The 20663-nt window shown below is 48.8% G+C and overlaps 1 protein-coding gene across 1 annotated transcript in view; it reads right to left on the bottom strand.

Annotated features, from left to right (window-relative positions):
• dcc (DCC netrin 1 receptor) overlaps window positions 1–20663 on the bottom strand; it is a gene marked incomplete at its 5' end in the record, with an annotated part of 787692 nt that overhangs the window by 56104 nt on the left and 710925 nt on the right. The window contains one exon of the mRNA XM_067983624.1: window positions 1202–1364. Within this exon, the coding sequence (XP_067839725.1) occupies window positions 1202–1364 (163 nt within the window). The remainder of the gene's footprint in view (window positions 1–1201; window positions 1365–20663) is intronic.

Below are 20663 nucleotides of genomic sequence, written 5' to 3'. Positions count from 1 at the left end.
GAAACATAATATTGAAAGAGAAATCTTTTCTATATGTTTCCCTTGGTGCCTCTTCTATTCACCAATTGATAGATCTGTTGCAATGCATGAAAATGCCACAATGGAGTTCTGCAACCGTGAGGTGGCTCCATTGTTAAATCAGATAACCTTATTGTACACCCTCCCATTTGAATAAGCCCTGTGAACTACTCATGATACAAGTATCAAAAATGATTACCTAGGAGCTGAGGTTCACTATGGATTAGCACAACATTCTTTCACCTCTGGTACTCGTGACTGGTTCCAGCACTAGCGCCGGGCTGAAAGTCTCTTCTCTCTGTCAGCTATAAGTATCCTATGTAAAGTGCATTTGAGTGGTTTCAACCTAGTGGCTATAAAGCTAGTGCAAAATACCAAATTGGCAATCTCACTCAGAAAGGCCAGATAGATTCCTTGTGTGAGAAGTGTTCAAATGCCTACTGTTACTGTAGGGTGTGCTTTTCTGAGTTTGAGATTAACGCATGTTGTTAAGACAAAGTAGAAGGAGCCTGCTGTACTCTACCTGACCTGTGAGTGCTTGGTGTTGACACTTGTTGTGTGAAATGGAAAATAGAGTGCTTCTTTTCCCACCACTGCTATCCTTCAGCTTGATGAATACAAAATACACTATTTAATCATTATTTAACATTATTTAAGCACTGCATTGTGTCCTACAATACTTGGCAAGTGTACATAGAAAGAAAGAAAGAACTTGCATTTATATAGTGCCTTTCATGACCCCAGGATGAGAGGCACTACACTGCCAAGGAAGTAGTTTTGAAGTGTAGTCACTGTTGTAATGTAGGAAATGCGGCTGCCAATTTATGCACAAGGAGCTCCCGCAAACAGCAATGTAATAATGACCAAGTGACCTGTTTAGTGATGTTTGTTGAGGGATAAATAATGGTCAGGACATGGCCACACAAATAGTCATATCTACCATGCATCTCTGAATAGTGCTCAGGAACCCTGGTCAATTTTTCCCACCTTAGCCCAAGAATGCTGAGCCACCCTGACTGAGCTAAATCAACCCAAACCTGAAATTCAACCTGGGACCTTCCTGCTTTCGATGGCTCAGCTACTCACTGGGTAAACTCACGGAGGCATCAGGTGACCTCCTTCAGAAGTTATCACAACTAAATGAGAATAAGATATCAAAATAGTGAATAAAATGCAAACATACTTCCTTTGCTGTGCTGAAGATCGACGGGTGCAGATCACAGCAACAACAATGACCACTACGACTGTTACCGCTCCAATGGAGACCACGATGATCACCAGCAGATTACCATTCTTTTGAGGGGTCACACTGCCGTGAGGTGGGTGCATTTGACCAATTGGAGGCTCTGGAAGAAAAACAATAAGAAATATTAATATAAAAACTTAGCATTAGTCCTAAAAACATAAAGTGAGGAGGTTGGAAGAATTTTCTTCACGGAAATGGTTCTTAGAATATGAAATACATTACCGCATGTGTCTATTGAACCAATTCACTTAAGAGGAGTTAAGCATTTGAAGAAGAAAACTATTAAAGGGCATGAGCAAAGAGCAGGGAAATGGGATTACAGTAAATAGCTCAGGTGTAGAACTAGCAGTGGCACAGTCACAATGGGCTGAAACTGCTTCCTTTCTAAGCTTAAATATCTGTGCTTCTTTATATATTATTTTTGTGTAACTATGGCAAAGATACATTGTTCTGCGAGCAATGCCAGCACAATCCAGGTTATTATACCGTTAAAAGTCCAAAAGAGCATAAGGTAGGATACAAAACCGCATTAACCCATAACCTGGTTAATAAATAGATAAATTTTACAGCATTATTGTATTATTCTGCTCTGCTGTTTCTTATCCTCCATTTTGTGTTTTTCTTTTAATTGCTGTCTTTCTCCTTTTCTCTATTTCCTTTTCTCTCTTTCCCTTTCTTTTTTTCTCTATTTCTTTTTCTGTCTTCACAGGATTTGCAAGAGTTTCCCACTGGAAAGCAAAAAAGGACTAGAGCTTTAATAGAAGGTTTTCACTTTTATTATGCCAACTGGGATTGACCTGCCTCCAGGTTGAGGAAGGGGCAGAAATGCCAAGAATTACAGGGACAGGAGACTACAATTCTCAGGCAGCAGGGTAAGAGATTGTGATTTCCAAGTAAGATCACTACCAAATATGGTAGAGTGGGAGGCCAGGATAAGCACAGGTCTCTGTAGTTTAACTAACAGTATTTCAAAAGTTGCTGACTTCTCAATAGCAGATCACTGGCAGACCCGAAACAACCAGTTCCTTCTTTTCACTCATTCACTCAGCAGAAAGCAAGTTACCATTAAACAGCGGGTGCATTAAAAACAGGAGCATTTCCTTTCCTCTCGATTGGTAGCATCATGGCAGTGCTAGCATGCCAAAAAAGACAAGCCTCCACCTGGTGACAGCGTTACAACACTAGCACGCTAAAACTGACAAGTTCTCTCTTTCCATTTGGGGAAAAAAAACTCCAGGGATCTGCATCTAAAATCGGAGCTGGCAGTGAAAGTCTGGATGGTGCCTTTGGCATGCTGGTAGTATCAGCCCAACACCAGCATGCCAGGACATTAACAAAACTCTTGGTGACAGCATCTTAATTCCAACTGGTGAGAGAGAATTCTTTTCCTCTTGGAGAAAGCAGCCCTGATGCTGATCACCTATAGCAGCTAATCTGAAACCATCTCTTCCATGTAAATTGGACAGAAGTAAGGCTTGATGAGTTGCAGCATGCTGGAAGTGTGCTGAATGCGTTACAATGTTTTGAGGGAGTAGGTGGGAGGAGAGGGATAGTGCAGGTGATGCCTCCTCTGTCAAAAAGTTTATGGATCTTACTTCAGTTTTAATAATAACATAAGAACAAGAACATAAGAAATAGGAGCAGGAGTAGGTCATACGGCCCCTCGAGCCTGCTCCGCCATTCAATAAGATCACGGCTGATCCTCGACCTCAACTCCACTTTCCCGCCTGATCCCCATATCCCTTGATTCTTGAAGCTTACGGATTTTACCTCAGTTTTGACTTAGTTGACTGAAAGGCCCATGTTTTACCTAATTCATGTGTACACTCATTGGTTGCTTCACACCGCAGGTTACATGAGTCATACCTGACATTACATTTCTGAATGTACAATCTATAGTTTTGGTTTAAAGATGTTCTTTCAGAGCAATGCAGTGATACTGGGGTTTGGAGATTCATGAGCATCGGACTGGGGAATAGTAGATTTTTTTATTTGGCTTCTTTTCTCCACGTTCTCTTGAAGGTTCCAGGGGCAATTTTCCTCTGCTGCACCTGGGGAACACTCAAGTTGCCAGGTGCATTGAAGAGGAAAAGAGGACAGAGACCGGTTGGCCCCGATATTTACTCGGAGCCAGGAAGAGAGCTGGGGAGGGGGTCGGATTTTCGGACGGGAAACCCGGAAGTAAGGGTAAGTAAATCATGACAATTTTGATGGTAGGACATCTTTTAAATTTTTTCAACAGCTTTCGCGCCCGACAGCCAGCCAGATTGATAGGGTGACTGTCTGACTGTCGGGCGGGAAAGCAGCCAGCGAGTGATCAGGGTCTTTGGGGTTTGGATAGGGGGTAGATCAGAGCCTTTGCGGTTTGGATGGGAGGGGTCGGGGAAAGATCAAGTCTTCGGGGTCTGGATCGGAGATAGATCGGGGTCTTCGGGGTTTGTATGGGGGTTCGGGGAGAGATCAGGTTCTTTGGGGCTTGGATTGGGGGGTCGGGGAGAGTTTGGGGTCTTTGGGGTTTGGATGGGGGGGTCGGTGAGAGATAAGGGTCTTCGGGGCTTGGATTGGGGGTTTGGGGAGAGTTCGGGGTCTTCAGGGTTTGGATGTGGGGGGGGGGGTCGGTGAGAGATCGGGGTCTTTGGGATTTGGATGGGGGGATCGGGGAGAGATTGGGGAGAGATCAGGGTTTTCAGGGTTTGGATGAGGGGGCTGATCGCGGGGGGCTTGGGGGAAGTTGGACAGCGTGGGGGGGTAGGGGAACATCGGACCTTGTGGGTTGGTTGCCCACACCCCCCACTACCCCCACCCTGTTAAAACTGGAAGTGGGCGGGTTGGAGGTGTGTTGAGGTCGGACTTGAGAAATTTTAAATTTTTACCTCCCACCTGCCCCCAACCCACCCGTCCTTGGGGGTTAAAGTTCCTCCCATTATGTCAGGTCTCTATCCCCACTACATTGCCCAGGGATTTTCAGGTGAACCAAAAATGAACATAACTAGGCCTGCATCCACAAAAGACGTAGGCCTAGCATTTGTATTGAATGATTCAGGAAGGGGGCGTTCCCAGACCTCCTGGCTCACTTTACACTGCATCCACAGCGGCCAAGCGCAGATGCACGCCAAAACGTTGGCAGAACCCTCCTCAGTCCAGAGAGTCTGAGGTGGGTCTCCAGAGCAACCCGGAGATAGAGACGACTGCGGGTGGGGGCTATTCTTCCTTCCACAGCAGCCAGAAGACCCTGAGGCTGGCGACCGGGAGCACAGCTACAGGCTACGGAGAGCCTGGGCCTGTGCAGGGCAGGAAGTTTAGGCACATCCAACCCTTCACAGGCGCACTGCACCTCAGGTACTCTCCACCTGTCTGGTGCCTAGTTGGGGTGTGGAATTGGGGGGTGGGGGGGTTGCGGTTTGGGTATGGTTCAACTGGCATTGGCAGCCCTCTGGTACCACACCCAAGCAGAATCCTTCCTGGTTGACTCGAGAGTGAGTGTCAGCAGGCTATTCATCACAAGCAAGCCACATACTGTTCTCATTCGACAAACACATGAGCATACAGACACATTCCAGCACACAGGGACTTGTACATGTAATTATTTCTGCAAACAGGTAGTAAAAATTTAGCTGCAGCAAACGTCACAGTATCTCGTAACTGTTTTTATAGTTGCTATATTAATAACACACCTACACATGGTAGATGAAATGTTCAAGTATTTGCCTGAAAAATGTGGCCTTCTCTCATATTTGAAAGTTCACAACTGGCTGACAGTAAGATTTCAAGCAGCACAGAAAATGACAAAAAAGGTACACAGAAAATGACAAAAAATTACTCAACAAACTGAAGGAAAATATTGTTATCACCGATAGTACATCACTCCTCCATCATGAAATATTTTAGTGTTATACCAAGAGTGAATACAGCAAATTTCAGGCATCCATCAGCTGTATTTCAAGTTGTAATGTAGCAAAAACATGTACCCAAATCCTTCTAATAGTGCGTGATCATCCTTGGACTGAGGTCACAATAGGGGAAATGTCTGAAAGCATCTGTAAAGTGATGTCTTAAATTCAGCTAAGTGAATCATTTATCTGTGAAAGTGACAGATGCTATCAAAGGAATGGAATGGGAGAGCCGGTGAGTAAAAAGGCAGCTGTGAAACTGAGGGAGTGAAAGTCCCAGTGAGTACAAAGAGAGCTGTGAAACTGAGGGAGTGGGAGACCCAGTGAGTATAGAGAGAGCTGTGAAACTGAGGGAGAGGGAGACCCAGTGAGTATAGAGAGAGCTGTGAAACTGAGGGAGTGGGAGACCCAGGGAGTATAGAGAGAGCTGTGAAACTGAGGGAGTGGGAGACCCAGTGAGTATAGAGAGAGCTGTGAAACTGAGGGAGAGGGAGACCCAGTGAGTATAGAGAGAGCTGTGAAACTGAGGGAGAGGGAGACCCGGTGAGTATAGAGAGAGCTGTGAAACTGAGGGAGAGGGAGACCCGGTGAGTATAGAGAGAGCTGTGAAACTGAGGGAGTGGGAGACCCAGTGAGTATAGAGAGAGCTGTGAAACTGAGGGAGAGGGAGACCCGGTGAGTAGAGAGAGAGCTGTGAAACTGAGGGAGTGGGAGACCCAGTGAGTATTGAGAGAGCTGTGAAACTGAGGGAGTGGGAGACCCAATGAGTATAGAGAGAGCTGTGAAACTGAGGGAGAGGGAGACCCAGTGAGTATAGAGAGAGCTGTGAAACTGAGGGAGAGGGAGACCCGGTGAGGATGGAGAGAGCTGTGAAACTGAGGGAGAGGGAGAGCCGGTGAGTATAGAGAGAGCTGTGAAACTGAGGGAGAGGGAGACCCAGTGAGTATAGAGAGAGCTGTGAAACTGAGGGAGTGGGAGACCCAGTGAGTATAGAGAGAGCTGTGAAACTGAGGGAATGGGAGAAGCGGTGAGTATAGAGAGAGCTGTGAAACTGAGGGAGAGGGAGAAGCGGTGAGTATAGAGAGCGCTGTGAAACTGAGGGAGAGGAAGACCCAGTGAGTACAGAGAGCTGTGAAACTGAGGGAGAGGGAGACCCAGTGAGTATAGAGAGAGCTGTGAAACTGAGGGAGAGGGAGACCCAGCGAGTATAGAGAGAGCTGTGAAACTGAGGGAGAGGGAGACCCAGTGAGTATAGAGAAAGCTGTGAAACTGAGGGAGTGGGAGACCCAGTGAGTATAGAGAGAGCTGTGAAACTGAGGGAGTGGGAGACCCAGTGAGTATAGAGAGAGCTGTGAAACTGAGGGAGAGGGAGACCCAGTGAGTATAGAGAGAGCTGTCAAACTGAGGGAGAGGGAGACCCAGTGAGTATAGAGAGAGCTGTGAAACTGAGGGAGTGGGAGACCCAGTGAGTATAGAGAGAGCTGTGAAACTGAGGGAGAGGGAGACCCGGTGAGTATAGAGAGAGCTGTGAAACTGAGGGAGAGGGAGACCCAGTGAGTATAGAGAGAGCTGTGAAACTGAGGGAGAGGGAGACCCCGTGAGTATAGAGAGAGCTGAGAAACTGAGGGAGAGGGAGACCCGGTGAGTATAGAGAGAGCTGTGAAACTGAGGGAGAGGGAGACCCAGTGAGTATAGAGAGAGCTGTGAAACTGAGGGAATGGGAGACCCAGTGAGTATAGAGAGAGCTGTGAAACTGAGGGAGAGGGAGAAGTGGTGAGTACAGAGAGAGCTGTGAAACTGAGGGAGAGGGAGACCCAGTGAGTATAGAGAGAGCTGTGAAACTGAGGGAGTGGGAGACCCAGTGAGTATAGAGAGAGCTGTGAAACTGAGGGAGAGGGAGAAGCGGTGAGTATAGAGAGAGCTGTGAAACTGAGGGAGTGGGAGACCCAGTGAGTACAGAGAGCTGTGAAACTGAGGGAGAGGGAGACCCAGTGAGTATAGAGAGAGCTGTGAAACTGAGGGAGAGGGAGACCCGGTGAGTATAGAGAGAGCTGTGAAACTTAGGGAGAGGGAGACCCAGTGAGTATAGAGAGAGCTGTGAAACTGAGGGAGTGGGAGACCCAGTGAGTATAGAGAGAGCTGTGAAACTGAGGGAGAGGGAGAAGCGGTGAGTATAGAGAGAGCTGTGAAACTGAGGGAGTGGGAGACCCAGTGAGTACAGAGAGCTGTGAAACTGAGGGAGAGGGAGACCCAGTGAGTATAGAGAGAGCTGTGAAACTGAGGGAGAGGGAGACCCGGTGAGTATAGAGAGAGCTGTGAAACTGAGGGAGAGGGAGACCCAGTGAGTATAGAGAGAGCTGTGAAACTGAGGGAGTGGGAGACCCAGTGAGTATAGAGAGAGCTGTGAAACTGAGGGAATGGGAGAAGTGGTGAGTATAGAGAGAGCTGTGAAACTGAGGGAGAGGGAGAAGAGGTGAGTATAGAGAGCGCTGTGAAACTGAGGGAGTGGGAGACCCAGTGAGTACAGAGAGCTGTGAAACTGAGGGAGAGGGAGACCCAGTGAGTATAGAGAGAGCTGTGAAACTGAGGGAGAGGGAGACCCAGTGAGTATAGAGAGAGCTGTGAAACTGAGGGAGTGGGAGACCCAGTGAGTATAGAGAGAGCTGTGAAACTGAGGGAGTGGGAGACCCAGTGAGTATAGAGAGAGCTGTGAAACTGAGGGAGAGGGAGACCCAGTGAGTATAGAGAGAGCTGTGAAACTGAGGGAGAGGGAGACCCAGTGAGTATAGAGAGAGCTGTGAAACTGAGGGAGTGGGAGACCCAGTGAGTATAGAGAGAGCTGTGAAACTGAGGGAGAGGGAGACCCGGTGAGTATAGAGAGAGCTGTGAAACTGAGGGAGAGGGAGACCCAGTGAGTATAGAGAGAGCTGTGAAACTGAGGGAGAGGGAGACCCAGTGAGTATAGAGAGAGCTGTGAAACTGAGGGAATGGGAGACCCAGTGAGTATAGAGAGAGCTGTGAAACTGAGGGAGAGGGAGAAGTGGTGAGTACAGAGAGAGCTGTGAAACTGAGGGAGAGGGAGACCCAGTGAGTATAGAGAGAGCTGTGAAACTGAGGGAGTGGGAGACCCAGTGAGTATAGAGAGAGCTGTGAAACTGAGGGAGAGGGAGAAGCGGTGAGTATAGAGAGAGCTGTGAAACTGAGGGAGTGGGAGACCCAGTGAGTACAGAGAGCTGTGAAACTGAGGGAGAGGGAGACCCAGTGAGTATAGAGAGAGCTGTGAAACTGAGGGAGAGGGAGACCCGGTGAGTTTTGAGAGAGCTGTGAAACTGAGGGAGAGGGAGACCCAGTGAGTATAGAGAGAGCTGTGAAACTGAGGGAGTGGGAGACCCAGTGAGTATAGAGAGAGCTGTGAAACTGAGGGAGAGGGAGACCCAGTGAGTATAGAGAGAGCTGTGAAACTGAGGGAGAGGGAGACCCAGTGAGTATAGAGAGAGCTGTGAAACTGGGGGAGAGGGAGACCCAGTGAGTATAGAGAGAGCTGTGAAACTGAGGGAGTGGGAGTCCCAGTGAGTATAGAGAGAGCTGTGAAACTGAGGGAGAGGGAGACCCGGTGAGTATAGAGAGAGCTGTGAAACTGAGGGAGAGGGAGACCCAGTGAGTATAGAGAGAGCTGTGAAACTGAGGGAATGGGAGACCCAGTGAGTATAGAGAGAGCTGTGAAACTGAGGGAGAGGGAGAAGTGGTGAGTGCAGAGAGAGCTGTGAAACTGAGGGAGAGGGAGACCCGCTGAGTATAGAGAGAGCTGTGAAACTGAGGGAGAGGGAGACCCAGTGAGTATCGAGAGAGCTGTGAAACTGAGGGAGTGGGAGACCCAGTGAGTATAGAGAGAGCTGTGAAACTGAGGGAGAGGGAGACCCAGTGAGTACAGAGAGAGCTGTGAAACTGAGGGAGAGGGAGACCCGGTGAGTATAGAGAGAGCTGTGAAACTGAGGGAGAGGGAGACCCAGTGAGTATAGAGAGAGCTGTGAAACTGAGGGAGAGGGAGACCCAGTGAGTATAGAGAGAGCTGTGAAACTGAGGGAGAGGGAGACCTGGTGAGTATAGAGAGAGCTGTGAAACTGAGGGAGAGGGAGACCCAGTGAGTATAGAGAGAGCTGTGAAACTGAGGGAGAGCGAGAGCCGGTGAGTATAGAGAGAGCTGTGAAACTGAGGGAGTGGGAGACCCAGTGAGTATAGAGAGAGCTGTGAAACTGAGGGAGAGGGAGACCCAGTGAGTATAGAGAGAGCTGTGAAACTGAGGGAGAGGGAGACCCAGTGAGTATAGAGAGAGCTGTGAAACTGAGGGAGTGGGAGACCCAGTGAGTATAGAGAGAGCTGTGAAACTGAGGGAGAGGGAGACCCAGTGAGTATAGAGAGAGCTGTGAAACTGAGGGAGAGGGAGACCTGGTGAGTATAGAGAGAGCTGTGAAACTGAGGGAGAGGGAGACCCCGTGAGTATAGAGAGAGCTGTGAAACTGAGGGAGAGGGAGACCTGGTGAGTATAGAGAGAGCTGTGAAACTGAGGGAGAGGGAGACCCAGTGAGTATAGAGAGAGCTGTGAAACTGAGGGAATGGGAGACCCAGTGAGTGTAGAGAGAGCTGTGAAACTGAGGGAGAGGGAGACCTGGTGAGTGCAGAGAGAGCTGTGAAACTGAGGGAGAGGCAGACCCAGTGAGTATAGAGAGAGCTGTGAAACTGAGGGAGTGGGAGACCCAGTGAGTATAGAGAGAGCTGTGAAACTGAGGGAGTGGGAGACCCAGTGAGTATAGAGAGAGCTGTGAAACTGAGGGAGTGGGAGACCCAGTGAGTATAGAGAGAGCTGTGAAACTGAGGGAGTGGGAGACCCAGTGAGTATAGAGAGAGCTGTGAAACTGAGGGAGAGGGAGACCCGGTGAGTATAGAGAGAGCTGTGAAACTGAGGGAGAGGGAGACCCGGTGAGTATAGAGAGAGCTGTGAAACTGAGGGAGAGGGAGACCCAATGAGTATAGAGAGAGCTGTGAAACTGAGGGAGAGGGAGACCCAGTGAGTATGGAGAGAGCTGAGAAACTGAGGGAGAGGGAGACCCAGTGAGTATAGAGAGAGCTGTGAAACTGAGGGAGAGGGAGACCCGGTGAGTATAGAGAGAGCTGTGAAACTGAGGGAGAGGGAGACCCGGTGAGTATAGAGAGAGCTGTGAAACTGAGGGAGTGGGAGACCCAGTGAGTATAGAGAGAGCTGTGAAACTGAGGGAGTGGGAGAAGTGGTGAGTATCGAGAGAGCTGTGAAACCGAGGGAGTGGGAGACCCAGTGAGTATAGAGAGAGCTGTGAAACTGAGGGAGAGGGAGACCCAGTGAGTATAGAGAGAGCTGTCAAACTGAGGGAGAGGGAGACCCAGTGAGTATAGAGAGAGCTGTGAAACTGAGGGAGAGCGAGAGCCGGTGAGTATAGAGAGAGCTGTGAAACTGAGGGAGAGGGAGACCCAATGAGTATAGAGAGAGCTGTGAAACTGAGGGAGAGGGAGACCCAGTGAGTATAGAGAGAGCTGTGAAACTGAGGGAGAGGGAGACCCAGTGAGTATAGAGAGAGCTGTGAAACTGAGGGAGAGGGAGACCCGGTGAGTCTCGAGAGAGCTGTGAAACTGAGGGAGAGGGAGACCCGGTGAGTATAGAGAGAGCTGTGAAACTGAGGGAGAGGGAGATCCAGTGAGTATAGAGAGAGCTGTGAAACTGAGGGAGAGGGAGATCCAGTGAGTATAGAGAGAGGTGTGAAACTGAGGGAGAGGGACGAGAGTAAAATCAAAACATCAAGAAAAAGTCAAAAAGTGATTTCACAGCACAAGCAGTAGTGCCGAGGGCAAGTCACTAAGTATTTAGTTTATTGATCAGCTTTTATAGTGGTTATTGTTCTTAATGGTTAGTGTCTATAGTGGTTAGTTAGTGTTTTTAGGAGTTCGTGTTTTAACTAAAAAGTAAATTGACTCAAGGGCAATTAGGGATGGGCAATAAATGCCGGCCTCGCCAGCGACGCCCACATCCCATGAACGAATAAAAAAAACTTGAAGCTAAACAGTTTAAATAACTGTTAGCTCACATGGCAGGACAGCTGGGGCCCATCGCATGCACATCCAATGCCACATGGGAACTCCAGAACACTTTGTCCTGGAAAACCAAGTGTGCAGGAAGTGCCGCCAACTGCTCGAGCTCAGAGTTTCTGAGCTTGAGGGGCTGCTGGTGTCACTACAATGCATACAGGAAGCTGAGAGTTTCGGAGAGTTCAGGCAGAGGGGGAATGGGTGACCACCAGACAGACTAGGAGGAACAGCTAGGCAGTGGAGGAATCCCCTGGGAGTTTGGCTCTCACGGTATCTAGTGTTGGATACTAGTGAGGGTGTTGACACCTCGGGGGAGTACAGATAGGAGCAAATCCATGGCACCATGAGAGACTCGGCTGCATAGGGGGGCAAAAGAAATGCAGTTGTTACAGGGGATTCGATAGTCAGGGGGATAAATAGGCATTTCTGCAACCGCTGACGTGAGCTCCCATATGGTGTGTTGCCTCCCTGATCCCAGGATAAAGACATCACTGAGAGGGTGCAGAACATTTTGAGGGGGGGAAGGGGAACAGCCAGAAGTCGTGGTCCATGTAGGAACCAATGACATAGGAAGGAAAAGGAGTGAGGTCCTGCAGTCAGAGATTCAGGAGCTAGGACAGAAGTTAAAAAGCAGGATCTCAAAGGTAGCAAGCTCTGGATTACTCCCAGTGCCATGCGCTAGTGAGTATAGGAAAAGTAGGATACGACAGGTTAATGCGTGGCTGTAGAAATGGTGCAAGAAGAAGGGCTTCAGATTCCTGGGGCATTGGGACCAGGTCTGGGGCTGGAGGAATCTGTTCAAGATGGACAGGTTGCACCTCAACAGAGCTGGGACCAATATCCTCGCGGGGAGGTTAACTAGTGCTGTGGGGGAGGGTTCAAACTAATTTGGCAGGAGGATGGGCACCCGGGGGAAACTTTAGAGAGGAGAAACAAGGTGCACAGAGGACTGGGAGGGACAAATAGAACTAGAGTAAGGCATAGTTCAGAAATAGGAGGGATCAGAGAGGGGACAAATACAAGGCAGGCTAAGATGAGTTTCGTGTGCATATGCATAGTGTGGTAAATGCACAGTGTGGTGAATAAGGTGGTGAGCTGCAGGCTCAAATTGCCACATGGGTCTATGATATAGTGGCAATAACATAAACCTGGCTCAAAGAAGAGGAGGACTGAGTACTTAATATTCCTGGCTACAAGGTATTCAGAAAAGATAGGGAAGGAAAGAAAGTAGGGGGGTGGCAATAGTGATCAAAGAAACTGGAAAGGGATGATGTAGTTGAGGAGTCAAAGACAGAATCTATTTGGTTAGAATTAAGGAACAATAGAGGAGCTATTACGCTACTGGGTGTAGACTATAGGCCACCAAATAGTGGGAAGGAGATAGAGGAGCAAATTTGCAGGCAAATTACAGAAAGATGCAAGAACTATGGAGTAGTGATAATGGGGGACTTCAATTATCCAATCAAGGGAGAACCTTCACCACACGGACTGCAGCGGTTCAAGAAGGCGGCTCACCACCACCTTCTCAAGGGCAATTAGGGATGGGCAATAAATGCTGGCCTTGCCAGCGACGCCCACATCCCATGAACGAATAAAAATAAATCCCAATATAGACTGGAACAGTAACCGTGTAAAGGGCAAAGAGGGGAAGGAATTCCTGAAATGTGTTCAAGAGAACTTTCTGGAACAGTGTGTTTCCAGCCCAACCAGGAAGGAAGCCGTGCTGGATCTAGTTCTGGGGAATGAAGTGGGGGAAGTGGAGCATGTTTCAGTGGGGGAGCATTTGGGGAAAAATTATCATAATATCATTAGGTTTATGGAAAAGGACAAGGAACAATCAAATGTGAAAACACTTAACTGGAGGAGAGCTAATTTCAGTGAGTTAAACAGGGATCTTGCCCAGGTGGATTGGAATCAAAAATTGGCTGGTAAAACAGTAATTGAACAATGTGAGGCCTTTAAGGAGGGGAAAGTTCAGGTACAGTGTAGACACATTCCCACGAAGGGGAAAGGAAGGGCAGCCAAAGCTGGAGCTCCCTGGATGACTAAAGATATATGGCACGATTTTAAAAGGAAAGTGCGGGTGTGTTGGGGGCAGAGGGGCAAAGAAAATTGGGATTTTTTGGAGCAGGCATGAATCCCGGCTCCAACCCGCCAAAAAACGTGCACGACCCAGAGTCATCTGGGTGCGCCGCCGTTCCTGAATCCGGAAGTCCCACCGGCAATACGATATTTAAGGCAGTAAATCAAATACTTAAAGTACTTGAAATGTCCATAAATCCAATTAAGAATGAAGGCAAGCAATTTCAACGCTGCTTCCCCATGGCTGTGTGAAGCACGTCATGGGGAACGAGTCGTGTTTCAGCGGGAGCCATTTGGACATTTAAATCCCTGTTGACAGATGGGGATAAAAGGTCAGTTATTGCAGCAGGGCACTCAGTTCTCAGACAAACCTTTGGATGGGAGATCTTTGTGTTTAGACTGAAAATTCTTGGTTTACACTCAGAATTGTTCTGTTTACACATATTTACCTATTTTTTGGACCCCCTCAAACTGACACCATCAGGATGGGGGGGGCGCGATGGCTGCATTCATGAGTACATCCGAGGATGAGGAACATCACCATGCTCGCCATGCACGGCGTGCACTTCGCCACTTGGAGTTCCACAACACAAGAGCAGAGAAGGGAACAACAGAGGGAGCGACGTCGCAGGAGGCACTACCCTCGTCTACAGACTGAGGCCAAGCTTCCTGGTAGTTGCTGACATCTGCAGTCTCCTTCATGCCGAGCTGCTCCTGGCTGGGCCTGGCGGCATCTCCTTACCCATCGCAGTTAAAGTGACCACTGCCCTCAACTTCCTCTCCTCCAGATCATTCCAGGGTGCCACCGGGGACATTGCCGGGGTCTCCCAGTCGTCTGCACACAAGTGCATAAGGCAGGTCACCGACGGCATGTTTCACAGGGCCTCGCAATACGTCAACTTCCCCATGGATGGCCTCAGCCAGTCGAACTGGGCAGTGGGATTCCACTCTTTGGCTGGCTTCCCACGGGTACAAGGTGCAATTGACTGCATGCATATGGCAATCCGAGCACCTCCACACGAGCCAGAACTGGTCATCAACAGAAAGGGTTATCACTCCATCAACGCTCAGCTTGTTTGTGACCACCGCAAAAGATTACTTCACGTGTGTGCGAGATTCCCTAGCAGCTGCCATGATTCATTCATTCTGAGGGAATCCAACATCCCAGGCCTCTTCCATGCACCGAACAACCTTAAGGGCTGGCTCCTCGGGGACAAGGGGTACCCCCTGCACACTTGGCTCATGACACATCTGAGGAACCCCATCAGCGAGGAACAGCGTCAATACAACAACAGCCACATCGCCACCAGGCCTATAATTGAACATGCGATAGGACTGTTGAAGGTGCGATTTTTGTCCCTTGATCGTTCTGGGGGAACGCTTCAATATGCACCAGCGAGAGTGGGTTGAATTATAGTAGTTGTGATGTGTCCTCTACAACATGGCACAACAGAGAGGGGTACCGGTTGATGAGGCCCCATGCCCTCATCCAGCATCCACATCCGCCATGAACATTGAGAAGGAGGAGGAGGAAGGGTACGAACCCATTGGCAGAGCAGCGGCTCACCTGGCTGCTCGTGAGGCCAGGGAGTCACAAATATGTGAATGTTTCTTATAAGGAGATCAGAAAGTGATAATAGTCCAGTCCTCAGGCCACCTGGAAAGACCAGCGCCAACACCATCCCCTCACCCCACCCCCCACCCAGACAAAACAGTCCTGCAACTACACATACACTCACTGTAAAGTCACTCACTGGATGGCATCACTGTTCATGGTGAAGCACATGAAAAGGCGCTGTCACAAAAGCCAGTCAAGAATGGGCAAGATGTGGCAGTAGTGGTGAGAATTATAACATTTAATGTGACTTTATCAAAAACCAAATATAAATGAAAAACATGACAGTCTGTCAGACACCCTTGTGCATACCCTTCGTGATCACAAATCCTTAGCCTTTCAGTTCCAACTACTTCTACGTGGTGCATCCCCTGTGGCTGCAGCAGAGGTAGTGGCAGGTTGCTCATGTCCATGCTTGGACTTCTTAGATGCTTTCAGCCTACGCCCTCTGGGTTTTGGAGCCCGTGATGGCCCCACCAAAGACTGCTCCACCTGCACCGCTGCAGGGGCAGACACGGCCTCCTGGAGAGGAGGCAGCATTGTGGGTACTGATTGAGAGGGGGGCAATGGGTGAGATGTGGGAGCACATTGAGTGACATCCCCATTTCCATGTCCCCTTTCGCCATCATCCCTCTCTTGGGTCAGGCCCACATCACTCCTCCCACCCTGCTGGAGAACAGTTTGGAGGACATGTGTGATGCCTTGTAAGCCCAGTTGTAAAGTTTTTGTCTGCTTGTTTAAGGCGGCAGAATGTTGTTCACTCATAGTCTGCACGGCCGTTGTAAGGGCCTGAATGGACTCATTTGTGAGCCGTGCTTGAAGCTCAATGGAGGCTAGCCTTCTCTCCATCGCAGACATTCCCGCATTTACCTGCGACACTATCTCGACATTTCCACAGTTAACTGCGACACTATCTCAGACATTTCCGCACTTACCTGTGACACTATTTCAGAGATTCCCTCACGTACCTGTGCCACTGTTCCACTAATGCAGGAGTTGGACTCCTCCATCCTCTGCACTATTGTGGAGAGTGTGCGTGTGGCACCTGTTCCAGTACCTCGCAAATGTGTTGCTGTCCCTCGATCATTCTCCTTTTAAAGGATGGCCCCCAGGGGTCAGCATCTGCATCCAGCTGAGCAGAGTCTGGACAGGAGTGCACCCACCGACGGGGACTCTCCACAGCTGCCCTGCCTCCAGTGTCTGCTCGTGCTCACTTGTGTTTGGTGACTCACCAAGTGCCAACCCAACTAACTGAGGACTAGGATCCACCGAGGTGTGAGTATCTGCGCTGGTGGATGGCTCACTATGATGTGACGGTGCACCCTCAGAGGCTGGGAGCTCCTCTTAGGAATCGCCCTCTGACGTCACTGCGGTCGTTGAAGGGCCTGTAAGAGAGCAAAAGGCAATATTAAGCATCATCACAGATGTGTAATGTTGCAATGAGCATACTGAGGTGTTCAACATGCCAAGCATTGTTAACATCAATTCATGTTGTGTGTGATGAATGTTAAAGTTGTGTCACCAGACGTTTGTGGGGTGCAGTCTCAGCATCCCCGACAGACAGACACTCGAGGGTGCGGCTGATCTCCAGGGCCTCCTCCTCCGCCTCTGCGAGGACCACTATTTATTGTGGCTCCCCTCCAGTCCTCGCTCTCTCGCATGCATTCTGAGCTCTCTCCTACAAGGGGAGAAAGTACAGGCGTGTGAGTGAGTGATGGTGAAGTGGTCAGCCGATGAATGCATTGCTTTGGGTGAGGCTGACTGTGAAAGAGGTGCATCAGAGGGATAGTATCAGACAGAGATATCATATTGGATGAGGATTGGGGTGGGTGCTAGTGGTGGGCTCACAAATGGGGAGGTGAGGAAGTGCAGGTAAGTTGAGGATGAGCCTTAAGTGGGTGTGAGGAGTGTTGTGATGGAGTTGTCTTGGCAGTGCAGAATGAGTGTGGGGGTGTGGGGGGTGATGTGCGACACAGAATGCAGGAGAATCAGTAAGTGTACTCACTTTTGCTGACCTAGTTAGGTTGTTGAAAAGCTTCCTGCACTGGACCCAAGTGCGGGAGATATTGCTGCTGCTGGTGACCTCCTCTGCCACCTCGAGTGAGGCCTTCTTGCTGGCAGAGGTAGGGCGCTTCCTCCTGTCGGCTGGGTAAAATAGTTCCCTCCTCCTCCTCACCCCGGCCAGCAGCACCTCAAGTGAGGTGTTGCTGAATCTTGGAGCTGCCTTGCCCCTCTGCTGCTCCATTGTGTGCCCTTGCTCCTTGCTTCAGCAAAATCTATTGGAGCAATGGTCCTTTAAATCTAGACGCTCCAGCTGACAGCCTGTCATGCAGGTGCGCAGTCCGCCCACTGCGCAGCTTTCGGACACCAAACCCGGATAAAAGGTTAATGGCCACCAATTAAGTTGCGATCGCGTGTGGAACGGTAAGCTTTAATTTTTCGGGTTACCCTCAGATAATGAAGCAGTCCGAGCCCGCATGCAGCAAGACCTGGACAACATCCAGGCTTGGGCTCATAAGTGGCAAGTAACATTCGCGCCAGACAAGTGCCAGGCAATTACTATCTCCAACAAGAGAGAGTCTAACCACCTTCCCTTGACATTCAACAGCATTACCATCGCCGAATCCCCCACCATCAACATCCTGGGGGTTACCATTGACCAGAAACTTAACTGGACCAGCCACATAAATACTGTGGCTACAAAAGCAGGTCAGAGGCTGGGTATTCTGTGGCAAGTGACTCACCTCCTGACTCCCCAAAGCCTTGCCACCATCTACAAGGCACAAGTCAGGAGTGTGATGGAATACTCTCCACTTGCCTGGATGAGTGCAGCTCCAACAACACTCAAGAAGCTCGACACCATCCGGGACAAAGTAGCCCGCTTGATTGGCACCCCATCCACCACCCTAAACATTCACTCTCTTTACCACCACATTTGTCATAAGGCTCCTTTTACTGTTTCATTTTAATCTCTATGGGAACAATTTTAAAAGGACGGCGGGAAAGCAATGGTGGGGTGAACAGGCACGCGGGTAACCCGAATTTTTTTTTATTCGTTCATGGGATGTAGGCATCGCTGGCGAGGCCAGCATTTATTGCCCATCCCTAATTGCCCTCGAGAAGGTGGTGGTGAGCCGCCTTCTTGAACCGCTGTAGTCCGTGTGGTGAAGGTTCTCCCACAGTGCTGTTCGGAAGGGAATTCCAGGATTTTGACCCAGCGACGATGAAGGAACGGCGATATATTTCCAAGTCGGGATGGCATGTGACTTGGAGGGGAACGTGCAGGTGGTGTTGTTCCCATGTGGCTGCTGCTCTTGTCCTTCTAGGTGGTAGAAGTCGCGGGTTTGGAAGGTGCTGTCGAAGAAGCCTTGGCGAGTTGCTGCAGTGTGTACCATCTACAAGATGCACCGCAGCAACTCGCCAAGGCTTCTTCGACAGCACCATCCAAACCCGCGACCTCTACCACCTAGAAGGACAAGAGCAGCAGGCACATGGGAACAACACCACCTGCATGTTCCCCTCCAAGTCACACACCATCCCGACTTGGAAATATATCGCCGTTCCTTCATCGTCGCTGGGTCAAAATCCTGGAATTCCCTTCCTAACAGCACTGTGGGAGAACCTTCACCACACGGACTGCAGCGGTTCAAGAAGGCGGCTCACCACCACCTTCTCGAGGGCAATTAGGGATGGGCAATAAATGCTGGCCTCGCCAGCGATGCCTACATCCCATGAACGAATAAAAAAAAATTCGGGTTACCCGCGTGCCTGTTCACCCCACCATTGCTTTCCCGCCGTCCTTTTAAAATTGTTCCCATAGAGATTAAAATGAAACAGTAAAAGGAGCCTTATGACAAATGTATGGTTCATAATACAGTAGAGAACCAAGCTGTGTACAAAAAGTACAGAGGAGATCTAAAAAAGGAAATAAGAGGGGCAAAGAAAGAGTATGAAAATAGATTAGTGGCTAACAGAAAAGGGAATATAAAAGTCTTTTATAAACATATAAATAGTAAAAGGGTAGTCAAAGAAGGGTGAGACTGATTAGGGACAAAGAAGGAGATCCTCCTGTGGAGGCAGAGGGCATGGCTCAGGTACTAAATGAATACTTCGCATTGGTCTTCACTAGAGAAGAGGATGCTGCCATTGTAGAGGTAAAGGAGGAGACAGTAGCGATGTTGGATAGAATAATAATAAAGAGGAGGTACTTAAAAGATTGTCAATACTTAAAGTTGAAAAGTCACCCGGTCCAGATGAGCTGCATCCTAGGTTTCTGAAGGAAGTAAGGGTGGAAATTGTGGAGGCTCTGGCCACAATCTTCCAATCCTCCTTAGATATGGGGGCGGTGTCAAAGAGCCAAAGGCGAAATGAGAAAAAACTTTTTTACACAGCGAGTGGTTGCGATCTGGAATGCACTGCCTGAGGGGGTGGTGGAGGCAGATTCAATAGTGGCTTTCAAAAGGGAATTGAAGGGAAAAAATTTGCAGGATTGTGAGGATAGGGCGGGGGAGTGGGACTAGCTGGACTGCTCTTGCAGAGATCTGGCATGGACTCGACGGGCTGAATGGCCTCCTTCCGTGCTGTAACCATTCTGTGATTCTATGACTGGAAAATTGCAAATGTTACACCCCTGTTCAAAAAAGGGGGGAGCGATAAACTCGCCAATTACTGGCCACTCAACCTAACATCTATGGTGGGGAAACATTTAGGGACAATAATCAGGGACGAAATTAATTGGCACTTGGAAAAGTATGGGCTAATAAATGAAAGTCAGCACGGATTTATTAAAGGAAAATCGTGTTTGACTAACTTGATTGAGTTTTTTAAATGTAGTAACTGAAAGGGTTGATGAGGGTAGTGCGGCTGATGTTGTGTATACGGATTTTCAAAAGGCATTTGATAAAGTACCACGTAATAGACTTGTTAGCAAAATTAAAGCCCGTGCGATTAAAGGGACAGTGGCAGCGTGGCTGCAAAATTGGCTATGGGACCGAAAGCAGAGAGTAATGGAGAACGGTTGTTTTTCAGACTGCAGTGAAGTATATAGTAGTGTTCCCCAGGGGCCAGTATTAGGACCACTGCTCTTTTTGATATATGTTAATGACCTGGACTTGGGTAAAGAGGATATAATTTCAAAGTTTTCAGATGACACGAAACTCGGAAATGTGGTAAACAATGTGGAGGATAGTAACAGACTTCAGGAGGACATAGACAGACTGGTGAAATGGGCAGACACATTGCAGATGAAATTTAATGCAGAGAAGTGTGGTGATACATTTTGGTAGGAAGAATTAGGAGAGGCAATATAAACAAAATGGTACAATTTTAAAGTGAGTGGAGGAACAGAGAGACCTGGGGGTGTATGTACACAAATCTTTGAAGGTGACAGAACAATGTTGAGAAGGCTGTTAAAAAAGCATATGGGATCCTGGGCTTTATTAATAGAGGCATAGAGTACAATAGCAAGGAAGTTATGCTGAACCTTTATAAATCACTGGTTAGGCCTCAGTTGGAATAGTGTGTTCAATTCTGGGCACTACACTTTAAGAAGGACGTCAAGGCCTTAGAGAGGGTGAAGAAGAGATTTTCTAGAATGGTACCTGGGATGAGGGACTTCACTTATGTGGGGAGACTGGAAATGCTGGGGTTATCAGAATCATAGAAAGCTTACAGCACGGAAAGAGGTCATTCGGCCCGT

The sequence above is a fragment of the Heptranchias perlo genome, chromosome 1 (genome assembly GCF_035084215.1).
Source record: "Heptranchias perlo isolate sHepPer1 chromosome 1, sHepPer1.hap1, whole genome shotgun sequence".
NCBI classification, from domain to species: Eukaryota; Metazoa; Chordata; class Chondrichthyes; order Hexanchiformes; family Hexanchidae; genus Heptranchias; species Heptranchias perlo.
Note: the sequence above shows the minus strand (reverse complement) of the source record. Positions and strands in the feature narration are given on the sequence as shown.